Raw genomic sequence first — 19,937 nt, 5'->3', positions numbered from 1 at the left:
TACCTAGGGATAAATTTGACAGCCAGAAGTACAATGATAAAAGAGAATAACTATGGACCTTTGGTCCAAAAAATAAAAGAAGATTTGGAAAAATGGGGGAAATTAAAATTGTCATTGTTGGGGAGAATCGCAGCGATAAAATCAAATATACTGCCAAGACTCCTTTATTTATTCCAAACAATCCCAATAAAATTAGATAAGAAATTCTTTAGCAATTTGGACAAAATAACTACAAAATTTGTGTGGGAGGGGAAAAAAATCAAGAATTAAATTAAGTATATTACAAGATGACAAAACCAGAGGCGGATTTGGACTCCTGGCATGGGAAAAATATTATAAATCCTCTAGCTTAACATGGATTAGAGAATGGGTAACCCTGGAAAATCAAAGATTATTAAATTTAGAAGGTCACGATTTAATGAAGGGATGGCATGCCTTTTTATGGAGCCCTAGAAATAAAATATACAAACATTTTAATAACCATATTATTAGGAAATAATTAATTGACATATGGCAAGAGATAAAAAGCAAACACTATATGAAAGTTCCTGGCTGATTATCAACGATAGAAGCAATAACACACCCCAATATATTAGTAAAACAAAAACTGTTAAGATACAGAGAAATATTAGATTCACAAGGAGTATTGAAAACAAGGGAAGAACTCAATGAACAAGGAATATCAATAAACTGGTGGCCCTATTCACAAATAAAAATAAGATACAGAAAAGATCAAGAGGAGGGAGGAATAGATCCAAAACCAAACAGATTAGACAAATTATTAGAATCCAAAGAAGGAAAACTAATTTCAAAAATTTATAAATACTTACTAGAATTTGATTTGGCAGAAGAACTGGTTAAAGGACAGATGATAGCATGGGCAAAGAACATCGGGCACAACATACAGTTAGAAGAATGGAAAAGGTTATGGGAAAACAATTACAGTATGACAATATCGGTAGCATATAAGGAGAATCATTATAAGATGTGGTACAGATGGTATCTGGCTCCTTCGAGGCTAGCGAAATTGTACCCAAATGTAAATCCTGTTTGTTGGAAATGTAAACAAGCCCAGGGTACTTTCTTCCATGCTTGGTGGCTTTGCCCAGAAATAAAGAAATATTGGAAAAAAAATAAAAACATGGATACTAGAAATAATAGACCAAGAAATTGAATTAGAACCAGAAGTTTTCTTATTAGGCATGATTAAAGGGAATATTAGAAAAGACATAAAATATTTAACACTACATATAATTATGGCGGCCAGACTGGCACTAGCACAATTGTGGAAAACAGGTCGTTTGCCAACAGATCAGGAAGTAATTCAAAAAATTTATACATGTGCAGAAATGGATAAATTAACTCTAGAATTAAAAGACAAGGAAGACTCAAAATATTTTATAGTATGGAATAGATGGTACAAGTGGATAAATCAAAGGAAAAAAGGGTAAAGACAAAAAATTAGGGGAAATTAACGTAACAAAGAAGCACCGTCAGATAGATAGAATAGGTAAATAAGTCACTGTATATATGTGTATATATAATCACATGTATTTAGTTTGTTTGCGTTGTTGTGTATTGATTATGTAATTTTATGATTGAGAAAATTTGTGTATTTTCTCTTTTTTTAATGTTTTTAAATTTAATAAAGTTTGTTTTTAAAATTAAAAAAAATACATTGGTAGGATCTAGAGACCTATCATTTACATTTTTGTGCTTGTTATATTCATTGAATATTGGAAATAAATTAATTGGTTTAAATAACCATTTCCTTGTTCAAATAGGTTTGTCAACTATGAAGCTGCACTGGAAAATCCATGATTATTGAAATAACTATTCCCTTGGGCTGTATTGTATATCTTCATTATGAGTGAGATGTCAATAATTCCTTTGTCTACAATTTTTAAGATACCCGTGTTTCCCCGAAAATAAGACACATAAACACCAAAAGACCCATTAGGTCTTATTTATGGAAGATGTCTTATTTTACGGCCAACCGATCCCTCCCACCATCTGCTTCCCCGCGGCCAACAGGGCTTCCCAGGGCAGACATACTTTTCACCTGGATGGAGAAATGAGGGAGACTGCAAATGGGGTGCTTTGAAACGGAACGATTAGCTCTGTTTCAAAGTGCCCCATTTGCAAGCAGCCAAAGCTTCCAGTTTCCCTCTGGGTGAAAAGTGCACTGCGGAAGCAGAGGCATGGGGAAGGGGAGGCAGGCAATCCCAACAAGCCACCCATTACATCCCACCATGTCTTGGCTTGCCACACAGGGTGCCTGCCTCCCCCCACTTGCCTCTTCCTGCTGCCGTGAAAGCCTCCCGCGAGTCAGGCAGCTGCACAACACACCCGGATCACCTGTCTCCTCCCTCTGCCTCCTCTCTCAGACTTCTGTGCTGCACCAAGGGGCCAGCAGGCTGCAGACACTGCTTCCAGACACTGTCGATCCCCGTGTGCTCTCTGCGTCTTGTGCTGGCCACGCCCATTGCCCCAGGCTTATTTTTGGAGTAGGGTTTATATTAAGCCCACCCCCAAAAATCAGACTAGGGTTTATTTTTGGAGTGGGTCATATTTTCAGAGAAACACAGGTAGCTTTCATAAAAGGTGCAGGAATAGCTTTGAAATTTGAAGCTTTTATTAACGTGCATTTTTGGTTCTTAAATTGGGGTGTGCAATCTTACATATGCCTAATAAAGAATTGTTCCCATTGACTTTAATAGAGGTAAATGTGAGTAATACTGTATGTTAAATTTTTTGAACGTGGCAAAAGTTTTGCTTTCTTGTCTGACACAGATCTTTTAAAATAGTTTTTATTATTATACAGGCAGAAAAAAATGCAGTTTTAAAATCAGCATTAAAAACTGGAATCAAAAAGGAATTCCATTCATTCATTCACTCATGTTCGTACGTATGTACGTATGCATGTACGTATGTATGACTAGCTTCTCCCTTAGTAGATTTAAAGTAAAGATATTAGGAGATTCAGTTACACACCTCTCACATTACTTGGAATCTTACAGGTTTTGTTTAAAGAGGAGAATAACTTGCAGATTCTAAATTTTGCAGTATATAATATACTGTTATCTACTCACAATCACATGATATATATTGTTACTTTTCCCTAACAGATGCCTTTGCAACTGCCAAGATGTTGTGTGAGCAGTATTATCAAGTAGCACCTGATTTGGAAATTGAAGAATTCAATGGTACAGATACAGATATGATTGCTTTTTAATATTAAGTATCTGTCAATGTATGGATTGCAAGAAATTGTTATTTAAATGAAAATTAATTGCTGAATTTATTTTTAGGTGAGAACTGTGTCAGAGTTTTCTATGGTGCAGAAAATACTTTTGTTTCCATTCCACCATTTCTTTCTTTTGGATTTGATTTGATAGATTGATTACTTATGTGTCATCCAGTTGGTAACAACTTAGCAGCCACATACATTTTCTCCAGGGGAATCATGTCCTCAGTTTGGTCCTTCAGCTCCTATGATGGTGCAGCCATTACTGCTGTAATTAAATCTATTCCCTTGCTGCAGGTTGTCCATTTCTCTTTCCTTGAATATTTTCTAGTATTATAACCTTCTTTAAAGAGCTAATTTAATTTTTAGCTGTTGTACATTTCTAGTAAATAATATAAATCAGAAAATTTACAGTTGTTTGTGTTAAATTTAACTTTAATTCTCAGTTAAAAGTTTTATTTGCTTTTTAGCTAAAGCACCAGGCAGGCCCATTCAGGTTGTCTATGTACCCTCGCATTTGTTTCATATGCTTTTCGAATTATTTAAGGTGAGTAAACTAACATCAGGGGAAGGGGATAGATATTATTTGGCTTATTTTTGAGTTTGCCAGAAATAGTGTTAACACACTCCACCCTGAATATAGCTGCATATACCTTTGAATTCAGTATTGTCTTTAATGGCAAATTGTGCATGCTAATTAAAAGTCTGACTTCAGCAACAGATTTTGACAACATGGGGAAACTTTTAGATGCTAAATGTTTCATTATCTGAAATTGGAAAATCACATCTCCTGTTTCATTTATTGTTATTTCATGAAAATAGTTAATATCAGATAGCCCATGGAATGGATGCATGAAGGTTGCAAACCTCACCTCCAAGAAGTTTTTGAGTCTTCATATCTTGGCCCTACTTTCTGGTTTGGAATAGTGATTTGGTAATTCCTGCTGCCTCACCTAATTTTCAGGGGGTGCCCCATCTTGGCATTCACTTTTTAAATCCTGGTATATAAAAAGCATATGGCTCTCATACCTTATTTTGCTTTTCTGATGATTAAAAGGCAAATCTAAATTAATTCCCATAGAATAATCTCCTGCTCACATGACATCAAGGTGTAGTTAGAGGTATCAGCCTACCCCTGGAATATAAACTAATAACAAGAAAGAAAAATGATGTCAACATTAAATTTAAAAATAAAGATAACTTTGTATATCTAATTTTAGATACAGAAATATTTCATATTACAGGAAGTAAATATGCCAAATTATACCAGATTTATTATGTGGCATAAAAGAAGTGAATACGTTTTTCTGCAGCATCAGCCACATGAAGTCTGAATTTCTGTCACTTTTGGGTGGTGAAAACCCCAGGAAATGAGTAGTGCCTGGATTAGAACAGTAGTAAATTTATCCTGTTGTGAGTGAAGAGGGACAGCATCTTCCTTGAAGGGCACCTTCCCCACAAGAAACCATTGCTTAATCTGGACATCTTAGACAGTAATACACAATGCAACCTCCTCTTTTGGAGGAAGATTATTGAGGCTTCAGATCTGGAAAAGCTGATTATCTGGGCCCATTTTAATCAGGTTTCAGGTCTGAGGTCTAACATGCATAAAAAAAGGATTGCTATTGTGAAGAACATCTGATGAGACTAGGATCAATGAGTACAATTCACTTGGTATACTCTGTAGGTTTAGCCAGGTATCTGCTATATGTTAAATGTTTCTAACTGAAGTGATCTATAAATCTTGTCAAATAAATAAATAAATAGACATCCATAAACAAAATTTCTGAGCTTGCACAGAGAAAGAAATATCAAAATTTCAATGAAAATCCCTTACGAGATTTGTTAATTATTTCCTTAGAATTAATACTGAAAGTACCTTTTCAAATTTTTACAGTTCTTTTCCCCCCATGAAATCTGACACTTTAAATTGAAGCTCTTGGAAATAATTTTTCTCTTTTCTCAGCTTTGGTCCAGCAAACTTTGTCCTGGTTTTAAAAGTAGAGCAATTTAGAGCAATATTTTATATACTTTAAATAGAAAAATGTGGTGGGGTATCTTTCTAGGGACATGACAAAGGATATCTCTCATGAACATATGGATTATATGTCTACAGCTATCTGCCAAGCAAGCTGGCTTTTTGCTCACAACACAGTTTGAGCTCCAATTTAAAAATACAATTACATTAATAAGATTAGGCTTTATTATAATTGCAGTAATTTTTGTACAAAGAAATATGCTCTTCTCTAACAAATACATACTTTTGCATGACAAGAAAAAATGTTTAGAAAGTGTCATTTATACACTTGAATGCTTTATAATGAAAACATTCAGGTTACTGTCTTTTTTTAAAATTTTATATAAATGATAGAGAAGTTCATAGTATTAAATTAAAAGATGACCAGAATTTGTAAAAATTTCTGGTGTTGTTACTAACATGAATTAAGCATCTTTAAGAAGTTAAAAGTTTTGCTTCAAATTGCAGAATTCAATGCGAGCTACAGTGGAGCTACATGAAAGTAAATGTAAAAACTATCCATCAATTAAAACATTAGTCACTTTGGGAAAAGAAGACCTATCAATAAAGGTAAATAATAAACTAAAATGTAAAAAATCTTGTTTTATTTGTTAACCAATGTAGAAAACAACTGATATGTTGAGTACCTTTGTAAATAATGTAGTTAACATAAAAGGGAACAGACCTTGAGAAATTTTTATGACAAGATATAGGTATTAATTTTCTTTTAGATAAAATTTTATTTCAAATTATTATGATTATTTGGCTCCCTGAATACTTATTTACATGTTCATTTTAGTTTATAGCTATTTGATGAATTGAGCAGGCTTTTCTAACATGGGCCACCTGCTTTTCAGTAAACTATAGTTAGGATTGTGTTTATCAATATAGGGAGGCTAGATATTGGACTTACTTCATGAATGATGAATTTATTTTATGTTTTGGAATTGCTGCGTCTCAATCTCTCTACACTAGATCTATAAATTTAACCATTGGAAATTGTAGACAGATATGGTATATTCTTTTAGTTCCTTGAAGGACATTGTGTTATATCAATTTCTGGTTTTATTTTATAGATAAGTGATAAAGGTGGTGGTGTACCTCTGAGAAAAATAGATCGCCTTTTTAATTATATGTATTCAACTGCTCCCAGGCCTAATTTGGAGCCATCAAGAGCTGTACCTTTGGTAAGTTCTTTTCTGCAAGCTAAAATGTTCCCCAGATTGTTTTTCAACATAAAGCACATTAAGGGAATAAGAGTTTGTAATATGAACGCAGACTCTTCACTTGAGATGTCATAATAATACATACATAATAGAGCGGGGGTGTCAAAGTCGATTTCATTGAGGGCTGCATCAGGGTTGTGCTTGACCTCAGGGGGCTGTGATGGGCATGGCTGTGGTGGGTGTGACCAGGGTGGCATTACATGGCTAGCTCAACATCACTCATGTCGAAGGGTGCCTGTGGTGGCCCAGGCAGGTCTGGGGGGATCCATTGTCTCCAGCAGAGGAAGGTGAGACCAGGGTGAGTGCCAAACCCTTGTCCTCAAGAGGAGCCTCACCATCCCTCTCAGGCCACGCAAAGGACCCCCGGACAGCAGGGGAGGGCAGGTGCCCAGTCTGGCCCTCAAGCTCCCAGGGCACTGGGACCCCACAGCCCAGCCCCGCTTCCCTGAGGGGGTATCCGGCTGCGCTTAACTCCTCCTCAAGGCTGCTGCTGCTGTGTTCGCTGTCCTTGGGCACATTGCTCATGGTGTATGCAGGAGGGCAAAGTGTGGGTCAGAGGGAGGCCCACTCCCTCTCCGAGGAGACCCAATTTTGTAACCAAAGCATCCTCAGGAATAGGATGGGAGACCACCAGGAAAGATCAGGAGGAGGGGACAAGGGGATGGCGAAAGGGCAGCAGGGCTGCTGGTGGCCAAGTGCTAAGGCAGGACTTCCCTCAGAATCTGACTCCCTCTCATTATAATCTTTCCTTCCTCCCCCCCTCCTTTCCTTTCCTTTCCTTTCCTTTCCTTTCCTTTCCTTTCCTTTCCTTTCCTTTCCTTTCCTTTCCTTTCCTTTCCTTTCCTTTCCTTTCCTTTCCTTTCCTTTCTTTTCCTTTCCTTTCCTTTCCTTCTTTTTGCTTCCCCCTTCATTTTCCTTTCTTTCTTCTTTCTTCCCTTGTTTTCCCTTCCTTGCTCTCTTCCCCTCTCTCCTTGTTTTTCTTTGTCTTTCCTGTCCCTTCTCGGATCGTTGCTTCAGTGTGGTTTTCAGCTCACTTCTCCCAGACTTGTGCACTTGTATGTTTTTCAGCTTTTTGCAGTCTTCTCCGGAGCTGGGGGTTTAGAAAGAGAAACAAGCATTGCAAAAAAACAGCTTTTGTTAGCTTGCAGCCTACCATCGGCAGAAGGTCTTTGTTGAGGGCGTGGGGCTGCAAGGAGTGAGACACCACACCCCTGCCCACCCACCCACCCCTCTCTCTCTCTCTCTCTCTCTCTCTCTCTCTCTCTCAAACTTCTGTGCTGGTAGGTAGCAAAGTGCAAATTAACAAAAGCTGTTTTTTTTGCAATGCTTGTTTCTTTTTCTCAGCCCCCCACCTCAGCTCCCATTGAAAGGCCGGCGAGTGGGGGCATGGAGGTGCCGGTGGAGGTGCAGCACTGATCTGCCACCCAGTGTTGGCCATATGGACTGGGCTGTGGTCAGCCTTAGATCTGTGCCACCACCTCAGCCCCGCCCCCTGGGCATGAGCACAGGAGGTTCTGAGCATGCGAGGGCTGGCCTCCTGGGTGAAGTGCAGCGCTCAGCACGCAGTCCCCACCAGGCCCTGTGCGCACACCCAGGGGATGGGGCCAAGGCGATGGCACAGAATCTAAGGCTGGCCGCAGTCTGGCCCCAATGGCAGCTCAGTGCCCGTTTGGCCTGGGCCAGGCCAAGGCGCCACAGGCCGGTCCTTTGCTGTTTGCAGGGCAGACTCGTGGGCCAGATCTAACCACCTCATGGGCCGAATCCAGCCCACAGGCCTTGAGTTTGTCAACACTGTAATAGAGTCTAAATTATAGGGTATTAATGTTTAGGTTATTAATGTGTTATTAAATTTAAAATCAAAATATGGGATATGTAGTGAAAACATACTTTAAAAATTTGCAAAATGTAATACCTAATGTTTGCCAGCAATTCTACAGATACTTATGTTTTAGCCTTCATAAGGGTGACAAAAGAAACATGGCAATATTAGTCCAGTAACTCTCATGTATTCCTGTAGAATTCTTTCTGACTTTTTTATATTTTGTATTTTTTGTTTATCAGTTGTCAAATGCATGCATCAGTTTATAATGTTTGTATAACAGGAATGTGATTACTTTCCATGTTGCCATTTCCATACATTTCATGAAAACAGTATGCTCACAATTTTCAGTTGTGCTGAACATGAATTCTGTGGCTTTGTTTCAGTATTGGGGAAAATAACAGAATTTAAAATAAGAAACAGCCTTGAACTGTTTGAATGAAATTCTTAATGGAGTACCATTCAGTAAACATTCAGGTAAAAGTGAAGTCAGAATAATAAAACTATCTAGTGACATGGATATTTATACATTTTGAACTTATCCTTCCTTCTCTCCCTCTTATGATAGTAAGTAATATTAGTAGCACAAACCAAATTGAATGTTTCTAAAGGACTTTAAGTTCTTTAACAAAGTATTCATAATTCTACTTGAGTTGTGAAATAAATGCAGTCACCTTTATATAGCACATATCTGCAATATTACACTACCTAATATGGAAAAATGGTTGGTTAAATTGACAGCTCTTGCTGAGATGAATAAACTAACTTAGTTGATTTTATTGATTTCCAACAAAAAAGAAGTGCATATTACACTTCATAAAGGGCCAAGAACGCTTGTAAATTCTTAAATTTTAAAAATCTCTTTTATTTCAATTTTTTAAATAAAATTCCTTTTTCTATAAAAAATCATTTTTCAATTTAATTTTTTTAAAATTTTTAATTTTTTAAAATTAAAAATTAAACAGTTTACGTTTGAATTCTTTAGAATTTTTTAAATTCTTAACAATCTAAGAGAAAAAAATAAACATGGAAAAAGAGACAGACACTTCAAAACAGGGAAGATAGTGGTGAATTTTTCAAGATAGAGAACAAAAGGCCAAGAACTCTTGTAAATTATTGTAAACTGATATTTGCAGCAGGGAAAATATTCAATTTTTAGAAATTTTTAATTTTTTAACAAACAACCAAAGAAAGTCATGGAAATAGAGACTGACACTATAGTAACTTGCAGAGTGTGTCATATGTTTGCTTATGCCCACAGGGGAACCAAACTATGTATGTGTCAAAATGTAAACTAGATTAAGTGAAACCTGGCTCAAAAACAATAACTGTAAGAGGGACCTTGGAGTCCTAGTGGACAATCACTTAAACATGAGCCAACAGTCTGTGGCAGCAGCCAAAAAAGGTAATACAATCCTTGGTTGTATAAACAGCGACATACAATCAAAATCATGTGAAGTATTAGTACCACTTTATAAAGCTTTAGTAAAACTACTCCTGGAAGACTGCATCCAGCTTTGGTCATCACATTACAAAAAAGATGTTGAGACATCTTGAGAGGAGCAGCTAAGATGCTTAAGGGCCTGGAGACAAAACATATGAAGAACGATTGCAGGAATTGTATATGGCCCATCTAGAGAAAAGAAGGAGTAGGGGTGACATGATAGGAGTATTCCAGGATTTGAGGGGCTGCCACAAAGAAAAGGGGGTCAATTTATTTTCCAAAGCACCAGAAGGCAAGACAAGAAACAATGGATGGAAACTAATCAAGGAGAGAAGCAACCTGGAATTAAAGTAACTTCCTAACAGTGAAGACAACTAGTGGAACAGCTTTGCCTTCAGAAGTTGTAGGTGCTTTATCACTGGAGGTTTTTACGAAAAGACTGGACGACCACCTATCTGAAATGGTATAGGGCAGTGTTGGTGAACCTTTTCGGCACCGAGTGCTGAAACGGGAGCACGCGAGCACGCGAGAGCACCAGAAACTGGAAGAGCAGCTCCCCGGCATGTACACATGGGGGCTCCGGAAACCGGAAGAGCAGTTCCCTGGCACGCATATACATACCGGGAAGCTGAGCCGGTTTCCGGCGTGCGCATGTGCACTGGTCACCCGGTATTCCGGTTTCCTGCATCCCACGTGTGCAAAGACCAGCTGGCTGGCTCTCGTGTGCCCAGAAGAGCAACAGATGATGGTTGGCATGCCCGGAGAGATGGCTCTGTGTGCTACTTTCGGCACGTGTGCCATAGGTTCACCATCCCTGGTATAAGGTCTCCTGCTTGAACAGGGTGTTGGACTAGAAGACCTCCAAGCTCCCTACCAGCTCTATTCTGTTTGATATTGATTAGAGAAAAGAAATATAGAATATAGAATAATGTATATTTGTTGGTGACTGAAAACCTGTAATGGTTTCATTTGAAAATGAAAAAATGAACTTGTGACTTATGGCTTTGATGAATAGACAGGATAGATTATACAGATAGTCCTCAATTTACAACCATCCATTTAGTGACCATTCGAAGTTACAACAGTACTGCAAAAAGCGACTTATAGCCGTTTTCACATGACCGTTGCAGCCTCCCTATGTTCATGTGATCAAAATTTAGGTGCTTCACAACTGACATGTGTTTATGACAGTTGTACTGTCTCAAGGTCATCTGATTACCATTCGTAACTTCTCAGCTGGCTTCCAACAAGCAAAGACAATGAGGGAAGCCAGATTCACTTAACAACTGCATGATTCACTTAAGAAGTGCAGTGATTTGCTTAATAACTGTGGCAAAAACGTCATAAAATGACTTTAACTGCCTTGCTTACCATCAGAAATTTTGGGCTCCATTGTGGTTGTAAGTTGAGGGCTGCCTGTAGAAAATTATGATATAACTTTAGAAAGAGAAGTTAAAATATAATTGTATTTACAGCTGCTATGAAAAATGTTGGAAAAATATTATATCAGCATAGCTGCAGTATTACTGACCATAATAAATTGTAATCTAATTACACTGGAACCTGTCCTTTCTGCATTTCTTTTCTATTGTGGATACAAAAGCTATTAGCTATTTTTGCGATTTTTTAAAAAAAATTAGGATACTAAGCAAAGTCTTGGAATAGATGCAGATGTAACATTGCACAATGATTAATGCAGAAGCCATGAAAGAGGATTAGGTTATTCATGTGAAAGAATTGCAGTAGGAAACAGAATCTGGACTGAAACTTAAATTGCTGAGATTTGTTCTTTGCTACATATGTTTGAAAGTTTAATATAGTCTGTGCTGTGAGGAATCTTCATTTTATGTATTACACAATAGTTTGTAGAAATGGTTCAAAATAAAATACAGTCATGTAAAATAATTTTTCTTGCATCTCTAGATGGCACTTGATTCATAACATAAAAGAGAACATGCAGCAACAATAATTAGAACAAGTGATTTGGAGAAAATGACAGAAAAATTGTGGTTTTTTAAAAAAATTTAGGATACTAAGCAAAGTCTTAGAAAAATATTATGTTGAGATTGTTAGCTGCCTTTAGGAATTGGATGGCATACAAATAAAATAAATGTGTTTTTTCCTAGAAAAAAACCTGATTTTTACAGTGTTAAACATGAAGAATCATTGGTGTATTATTTAGAAAGAAGAGACCCAGTTTCAAAATGTCTCTGAATCATGAATCTTAGCTAGGATCTGAGTGGCCCATTTTGTGATTGTCAGGGGTATGGGAGAACACTGCTTGTAATGACAATAAGATTGATGTTAATATAGATAAGATAACACATGGGTGAAATTCAGAATTTTAGACAAGAAAATAATTTAATACTGTTCTGAGAATTAAAAAGGTATTTGAAAGCCACTACTTGTCAATTCCACGTACATAATAAAGCCTCAATTTAACAGACTTATAAAAGGAAAGGAGTGTCTATTAGACCTGATATATACCTTAAATGTGCCTGGGATTCTATGGTACATATGTTAAAAGAGCAATTGCCATTTTATGCATGTAATTTTCATTTTTATGTAAAAAGGAATAGATGCATAGTATAACAATTGCTTTTTGTTCTCATAGTGGAAGGTAGTTTTAATTATAAAAACACAGAGGAATCTCTATGAAGATTCCTGCTTCTGTCACTATTAACATTTCAGGTTTTTTAATTCTTCTGTTACTGATTTTTTTCTTAGGCTGGATATGGGTATGGTCTGCCAATTTCTCGTCTTTATGCTCGATATTTTCAAGGTGACCTCAAATTATATTCTATGGAAGGAGTTGGTACAGATGCAGTAATCTATTTGAAGGTAATAATGGATTATTATAGGGGAACACTATGAATGTACTCTACCAACTTTTGAGGTTTTATAGCTGATTATATTTTGGAGTCAAGGCAAGTGCTTTATTGCTATGCATTTGTACCAGAAGTTATTCTGATTTACTGAAGATAATATTTTTCCACATTCTGAGAACAATATTCTTGAACTCTTTATTCATAGATAATAAAATGGCCTTTGGAACCAGATTGGTAACAAAGTTCAGTTGTAACATTACTAAACTTTTCTCTGTTTATTCTTTCCAATAAAGCTCTTCCTAAATGGAAACATTGAGATAGAAAGCATAATTCCAGCTAACAAGATAATTGAATGTTTCATTACTGAAACAAATTCCAAATCTGAGTTGGAATATATTTTATTGTAAGGCTTCAGTAACTAAATATGTATCTGCACTAAGAAGATACAAATCTACATGCTGCAGTACAAACAAAAGTAAAATAAAGATTGAAAATACAAAATATGAAATAAAATACATGTTCCATGAATCTGTATTGAGCATGTACACTCTTTCTTCATTTAGAATGATGATCTGTCTCACTTTATTGAATTTTCTTGTAACCACTTGGAATGTTTTTGTTCCTGTTTCTTTCTTTAGGCACTATCAAGTGAATCATTTGAAAGACTACCAGTTTTTAATAAGTCAGCTTGGCGACATTACAAAACCACTCCAGAAGCGGATGATTGGAGTAACCCTAGCAGTGAACCCAGGGATGCTTCCAAGTATAAAGCTAACAGATAATTCATCAACATTTTCATCTTGATACACACTTGCATTCAACAATGCTTTGTTTCAGTTTCCAAACTCCTCTAAATATAGATTTCTTTAGAAAGATCTGTTCAGGAATTTGAAATAGCAAGAACAGAGGACTTTGAAGGACTGGCATTATGCATTTTTGGTGTGAGTTATTGTAATTACTTTGCCAAAACATGCTTGATTACTAAGTCATAAATTACAGAGAGAGTTGCACTATGACTGCAGTTAGATTATAAAATTGTATAGTAAAAAGGTACTATTTTTTAAGATCACTTTCTAGTCCTATGTAATAATTGAAAAAAATGTTTTGACTTGTTATTTGACAGTAATGTCTTGCACAGCATTATAATGGAACAAAATTCTTGTGTACTTGAATGTGTGCATAGAAAACTCATTGCTGCATTTTTATATGGCACTATATAATCTGTTATCTAAAAAAATGCTCATCATTATGGAGGTTTGTCAGATCTTATATCAGTATATAATTGTTGAAGTTATCCAAAAAGTCCTTAGGGTTTTAAATGTTTTATTTCTAATTCCCAGTTTGAAAAGGCAGTTTATTTAATGCTGATTTCATTTTCGTGGAAAATAGTAAGATTTTCATTTTGTAGGCATGATCTTGATAAAGTTTTCCTTTTTTGGTTAATAACTTCAACACTGTAAATGCATAAATTGCCTCTTCTACCAGGCCAAATCTATTGATAAATAAGACAATTATGTTTTATAATTGAAGTATTTTATATTGATCATAAAGAAAAGAGTAATTTCAAATGTTGGCTTCATAACATCAAATATTTAATTTACAATATTAATGTTAATATTTTAGTCATTTGAGACCCATTTATATTAAAATGAAAATAATTAGCAAAAGTATCATAAAAGGAATGTCAAATATTGTTAAATTAAATATTGAACAGCACCCTGACATAAATGTCTAAAAAATGTTTAAGAATTTTTTTTAATGGAAACAAAGAATAAAGGTAAAACAGAGGACACGTTTGAATGATACTGCTTCTGATATTATGACTAGAAATAGAATTTAATTTTTGAAGAAATCAAGTAGGAATTCTTGTAATATTTTTTTGATATACATATTTGTGTCTCTAATTATATACAAGCATTTAATCATGCTTATTAATTTTATGCTATTTCCTTCTTTCTGAGGAAATAGCATCCTTTGTACTCTGAAAAATATCCCTATTAGCTCTATGTATATTTCCAGTAGCTTACAATTTAATTAAAAGGAAAATAAGGTATAGAGTGATCAACAGAATATTATCATATATCAACTTTTAGAACTCCTAATCTTGTGTGTAGAACTATTAATCTTACTGGGTTAAAGTGTCTTGGCACCTGAAAAACAGATGTAGTAAATTCTTTGTTTTTCATATGGAAAGAACAAGAATGAAAAAATGGTTTAGTACTATAAGATACATTCAAATCTCTTCCAGAAGATTTGGAATGGATACTATTTGATTGAGTGCCAGTTTGGTGTAGTAGTTAAAGCATCAGGCCAGAAACTGGGAGATTGCAAATTCTAGTCCCACTTTAGACACAAAGCCAACTGGGTGATCTTGGGCCAGTCACAGTTTCTTGGCACTAGGAAGAAGGCAGTGGTAAACCACTTCCAAAAATCTTGCCAAGAAAACTGTAAGGATTATTCACACAGTTTCCAAGACTTAACATTAACTTAAAGACATCCCTGCCTCCCAAACTACAGTACTGGATTAAAACGTATATTTCTGTTTTAGATATGACTGTGCCATTTTAATGTGGAATTATTTTTAAAGATATAGTATTGCCTTCTGGAATTCCTTTTTTATTCCTCAGACTAGCCTGCACTCTTGGGATTTCCTGAAATATTTTCCCATCCAGTTACTAATTGGCTATGACCCTATCGAGCTTTTCAGGGTCAGCTGAGATTAGCTAAAACCGCTCAACTAACTGTTAGGTGTTGGCCACTAGGTAGAAAATAAGGCCTGGATGCAAATTATATGTAGGTGATTCAGTATTCCTCCCTTCTGTAGTTTCAGTTACACTGTTGTGCTCTTATTGTATAAATTGTGGTCTAAAATATGGGCAACTTCATGCTAAAGTCTCATCATTCTGGTTTTATACACAGAAATGTGATTTAAGTGTAAATGCAGCATTTTAATGTTTGGAAGAATTGTAGTGATATTATCTGTAGAAGTAACTTGAAGCCAAATTAGAAATTAAATTCAGCTCTATGTCTCTATTATTATATATGAAAAGTAGTATTGGAGTAAAATAGCATTAGGAAGAAAAGCTTCATAAAACTTATTCTAGACTTATTCTCTACTAAAATGGCTCTCGAATGCTTTTTTTATCTATATGATTCTCCACTGAGATGCTTGGTTTTAACAAACAGGATAAGGATTCAACTGCTGCTTCTTTTTTTTATTTCCAAAGATTTTCAAGGATTCTGTGGGATTTTTTAAATAAATAAATTACAGTGAAATGTCAGTTTAACAGATCAGTTGAGAGGGAATGCCAATTAATTTTGCATATCCATCAAAATGCAAATTAAATAATTTGTGGTGATCTGAATCATTTGTGCAAATGGCAAATTGAGGCAAATGACATGATTTGCATCTTTGAGTAAGGATATCATTACAGAAATGATACAAACTGAATGTAAATTTAACTAATTTTTAACTGTCTAGAGTATTTTGTATGTAATTGATGTTATTTTGGGGGAAGTGGAGGTGAAAGGTATAAATTTAGTCAATTATATTCAAAGTCCACTAAATCAAGGTTAAATTGAATTCCATCGAGAAAGAGAGAAATTTTGAATTCTCAAAGACATCTTGGTTCTATCTGATTTTACTAAAGGGAGGCAAGTGTAGTGTAGAATATGTGATTTCTCTGCAATGCACTTTCTCAAAACTTTGTCTCGTTTCTTTCTGAGAAATGTTCTGGTAGATGTAGATGCTCTACAGTAATGTATCGGAATTCAGGCATTTATTTTTTAAAACATCTAGAATACATTAGTGTCTCAGCAAGGGTAGATTGGGGAGAGAGTGGGGGGCAAAAATATGTCCAATGCAATCAGTACTTTGTGATACAGAATAGAAATCACCAAAAATGTAAAGTGCTTGCTAATGGATAAACTGTTTTCAATTAAAAAGCATTTTGCAGTTTTTTTCTCTTCCTTTTTTTAAGTATCAAAAAAAGTAAAAAAAAATTGAGGGGAAAACATAAAATGGAACATTAAAAATTTCAGTTGCTTTAAAACAGGTGTCAAACTCGTCACATCATCACATGACATTGCAACTTTTTCCCTCTTTGCTAAACCGGGGGTGGGCATGGCCAGCACGTGTTGCATTCAGCCCGCTGGCTAGACACCCCTGCTTTAAAACGTATATTTGTGTTGAAGGATTGTACAGTAAAAGTCTCATTTGGGAAAAACCAGAGGTGGCAGTGGTTTTAGTATTAACATTAGGAAGAAAATGACTTAATTCATGTAAGCACACTAAGCAAAACCAACCAAACCATCCTTTAGTGTAGCACAATGTGTGGAAGCCACTAAGTTGTTTTATTTCTTTCATACAGGTAGCAATAACGGCAGTGCCAGTTCTTGGCTGATGCAAAGGGAAAGTTTCAGCTTTCTTGGAATCCTGCTGCTGTAAGAACATCATGTCTCCACCCTTATAGTGTGCTGTACTCCCTTCTCTCAAAATAATTTGAAAACCTAGGATTTAACAGCATCTTAAAATTCTTTGCATCTTGGCTCTCTCCTCTGAAATTGAAATTGTCCTCAATCAAGTGTACTTTACTCATTCCACAGAAATTAGTCTGTTTTTAAATTCATTAATCCTATTAACCTAAATGGAAGTTATATGTCACTGTTAAGTAGTAGTATTTTTATTTTGTTAGAACAGAGCTTTATTTGGTTAGAAAGCCTTTTCCTTTCCTAAGAGAAGGAAAAACTGGTTAATGCACATTTATTGAATATAATCAAATATTAGCTCATTGGTATAATATGAGAGAGGAAATAGCTCCTTTTATATGCTTTTTAAATTATTTTTAATAATGAAATAAAAATAAGAATAATGCCAGCAGGAAGAAATGGCAATGATTATAAATGAAGAAAACAAAAAACACCAAAATATATTGTGATGATTAAAATAAAAATAAAAAAGAGGAAAAACTTAACAAAAATGTAAGCAGATTCATATAATATCCACAGGTATTGGTACAAAATTTATCCAGTCCATATATTAAATATGTCAGATGAAAGTATATTTCATCTTATTTTCAGAATACATAAACGTCTAAAAAGGACAGGAAATCATATCCTGAACCCAATCCTTAAAAACAGATGGATATGTTTATTTGCATTTAGATAAAAATATTCTCTTAGCCTTGCCCAGGCTTGATAAAGCCAAAACAGATTCCATGTTTTACAATTATATTTCAACATCATATTAAGCATTTAGGGGGGTTTCTCAGAATTTATTGACATATGTAGTAATTTGAAAACAATTCGATGTAGCTGAACCAGATCATATGAATTAAGGCATCTTCAAATCTTTTATAGCATTAGCATAAAAAAATCTAATACCTAACCCTTTTAAAACAGTTAAGAATGGTACAAAAGCTTGACTTACTTTCTGGTGAATTAATTTTGTTTTTAAATCATAGGAAGTATAGTTTATATTTCTTAACATCAGAATCCACTGATCCTTCAAAATTTGAGTATTCCAGTTCTTCATTCCATAATTTAGATAAAAAACTGATACAAATTTATTTTTTGTTTTTTATTTCAATTGGATTAATGGTTTCCATTAGAATGCTGCTTCTATTGAGGATCCTAAAATTTCAGGCAACTCTGCTAATGTATTTGAGCCATTTTGCTTAATAGATCTCTCAGCTGAATCTATTGATATGTGAATGTTGTAGGAAAGTTATGTTCAAAATGCAGTCTCGCAAAAGTTTTTGAAACAACCTTTAGAAGTCAACAAGTTCAAAGTACAGGTAGTCCTCAATGTAATGGAGCCTGCAAATTACGTTCGTAACCCGAAGATTTGTAGGAATGAATCAACTAACTTAAACAGTACTGTGTAACATGTTCTAGAATTCTAGAGTTGCCGTATATAAAGTTATTTCACTGTAAATGTTGTATATGTCCCTTCTTCCCTTCATACTGTGCAATAAAAATACTAAAATGATTGTTTATTATTGATTCTTTGGGGGCTACATTTTAGCCATATATTCCTAAAATAGCTAGAGTTTAGTCAGTTAAATTTACTTCCCAAATTTGACTGCATTTTTTAGTCTGAAGCCATGGTGTGCTTTTGTTTCATTTGTAACATCCTATTACTTAGTCTGCTTTAGATTTTTTTGTCACTAGAAGAGTGAGAGATTATTGCTTGTTATTATTTTTATATTGGGTTTTTACTTATATAAGCCACCTGTCACTGAGAGTGAGTTGGGCAGCCATATAAATTTTTTGAAATAAATAAATGGAAGGAAATCTATTGTCCATGTTTCAAGACAGTTGTGGCAGAAGCTATTGTTCATTGGATGATCTTTCTAGCTGTTTCACTGAACTAGATGCATACTTTAACTCCCTTTTTTTCCCCTTGAAGTGTGCTGTACCTGTGTGTATATATTTCTGTAATTTCTATATGTTGCATCTGTGTGTACTGTTGCTCTGGAAAGGCAGGGTACACTGCATACACTCTGGGTCATGTAACTGGGAGAGAGATTGAGTTTCCCATCTCATGCACAGCTCAGCTGCCCTTCCCAGAAGGCTTGAGGGCTTCTCCCTATCCTTAACTGCATGTGGCCTTTCGCTGCTCATTTTCCCCAGAGTTCTGTTCCCATTTAAGAAATGTTCCCTTTTTTGCATTATGTGCTCCATTCTGGCACAAGAATCCTTAGCAGCATTTTATTTTTGCAAAAACAAGGCCTAACAAAGGAAAACAAAAAAGAGCCTTGGTAGTACAGTGGTCTAAGGCACCCTGTTATTAAGCTGGTTATTAAGACCAGCTGCCTGCAGTTACTGCAGGTTCGAATCTCGCCAAGGCTCAAAGTTGACTCAGCCTTCCATCCTTTCTAAGGTAGGTAAATTGAGGACCCAGTTGTGAGGGCAATAAGCTGACTTTGTATAAATATACAAAAGGATGAAGGCTATTGCTGAGCACATTGTAAACTGCCCTGAGTCTCCGGAGAAGGGCGGCATATAAATCAAATTTTAAAAAAAACAAAAAAAATTTTTTCATTCATTCCTATATTGGTACAGTTCCTTTCTTGCAAACCAGTCCCAGGACATAGATTACTATAAAAAGGAAAGATGTATAGAATATTTGCCAATAGTTAGAATTCCACACTGATGCTTTGGATAGAGCCTTATGTGTGAGCAGGTGTGTTTTGGGGGGATTATGTGAGAAAGAATGTCAATTCTTACAAAAAAAAAAATACATGTCTGATTTTGCACTTCTCAATCAGAGCACATTCCTGAGCTTGTAAATCTCATATCCTATACATGACTGAATGGATAACATCATTATCATATTAAATACATGAAATGTAG

General features: G+C 35.4%; 1 protein-coding gene across 6 annotated transcripts in view; it reads left to right on the top strand.

The window, feature by feature from the left end:
• PDK3 (pyruvate dehydrogenase kinase 3) overlaps positions 1 to 18,571 on the top strand; it is a 75,891-nt gene extending 57,320 nt beyond the window's left edge. For 2 of the 6 annotated variants that reach the window (XR_015728246.1, XR_015728247.1), the window contains exons 6-12: positions 3,129 to 3,206; positions 3,718 to 3,794; positions 5,733 to 5,834; positions 6,341 to 6,451; positions 12,481 to 12,594; positions 13,220 to 13,522; positions 16,952 to 18,571. Coding sequence is in view for 4 of the 6 variants with exons in the window: in XM_034433163.3 (XP_034289054.1) it covers positions 3,129 to 3,206; positions 3,718 to 3,794; positions 5,733 to 5,834; positions 6,341 to 6,451; positions 12,481 to 12,594; positions 13,220 to 13,363 (626 nt within the window). In the remaining 2 variants the exon portion in view is untranslated. Of the gene's footprint in view, positions 1 to 3,128; positions 3,207 to 3,717; positions 3,795 to 5,732; positions 5,835 to 6,340; positions 6,452 to 12,480; positions 12,595 to 13,219; positions 16,540 to 16,951 lie in introns of those variants that run through there. The other 4 variants (XM_087871337.1, XM_087871339.1, XM_034433163.3 and 1 more) reach the window with 2 other exon arrangements.
• The last annotated feature ends 1,366 nt before the right edge of the window (positions 18,572 to 19,937 follow it).

Source organism: Pantherophis guttatus, chromosome 5, assembly GCF_059756535.1.
Source record: "Pantherophis guttatus breed Tessera chromosome 5, ASM5975653v1, whole genome shotgun sequence".
Classification (NCBI taxonomy): domain Eukaryota; kingdom Metazoa; phylum Chordata; class Lepidosauria; order Squamata; family Colubridae; genus Pantherophis; species Pantherophis guttatus.
Note: the sequence above shows the minus strand (reverse complement) of the source record. Positions and strands in the feature narration are given on the sequence as shown.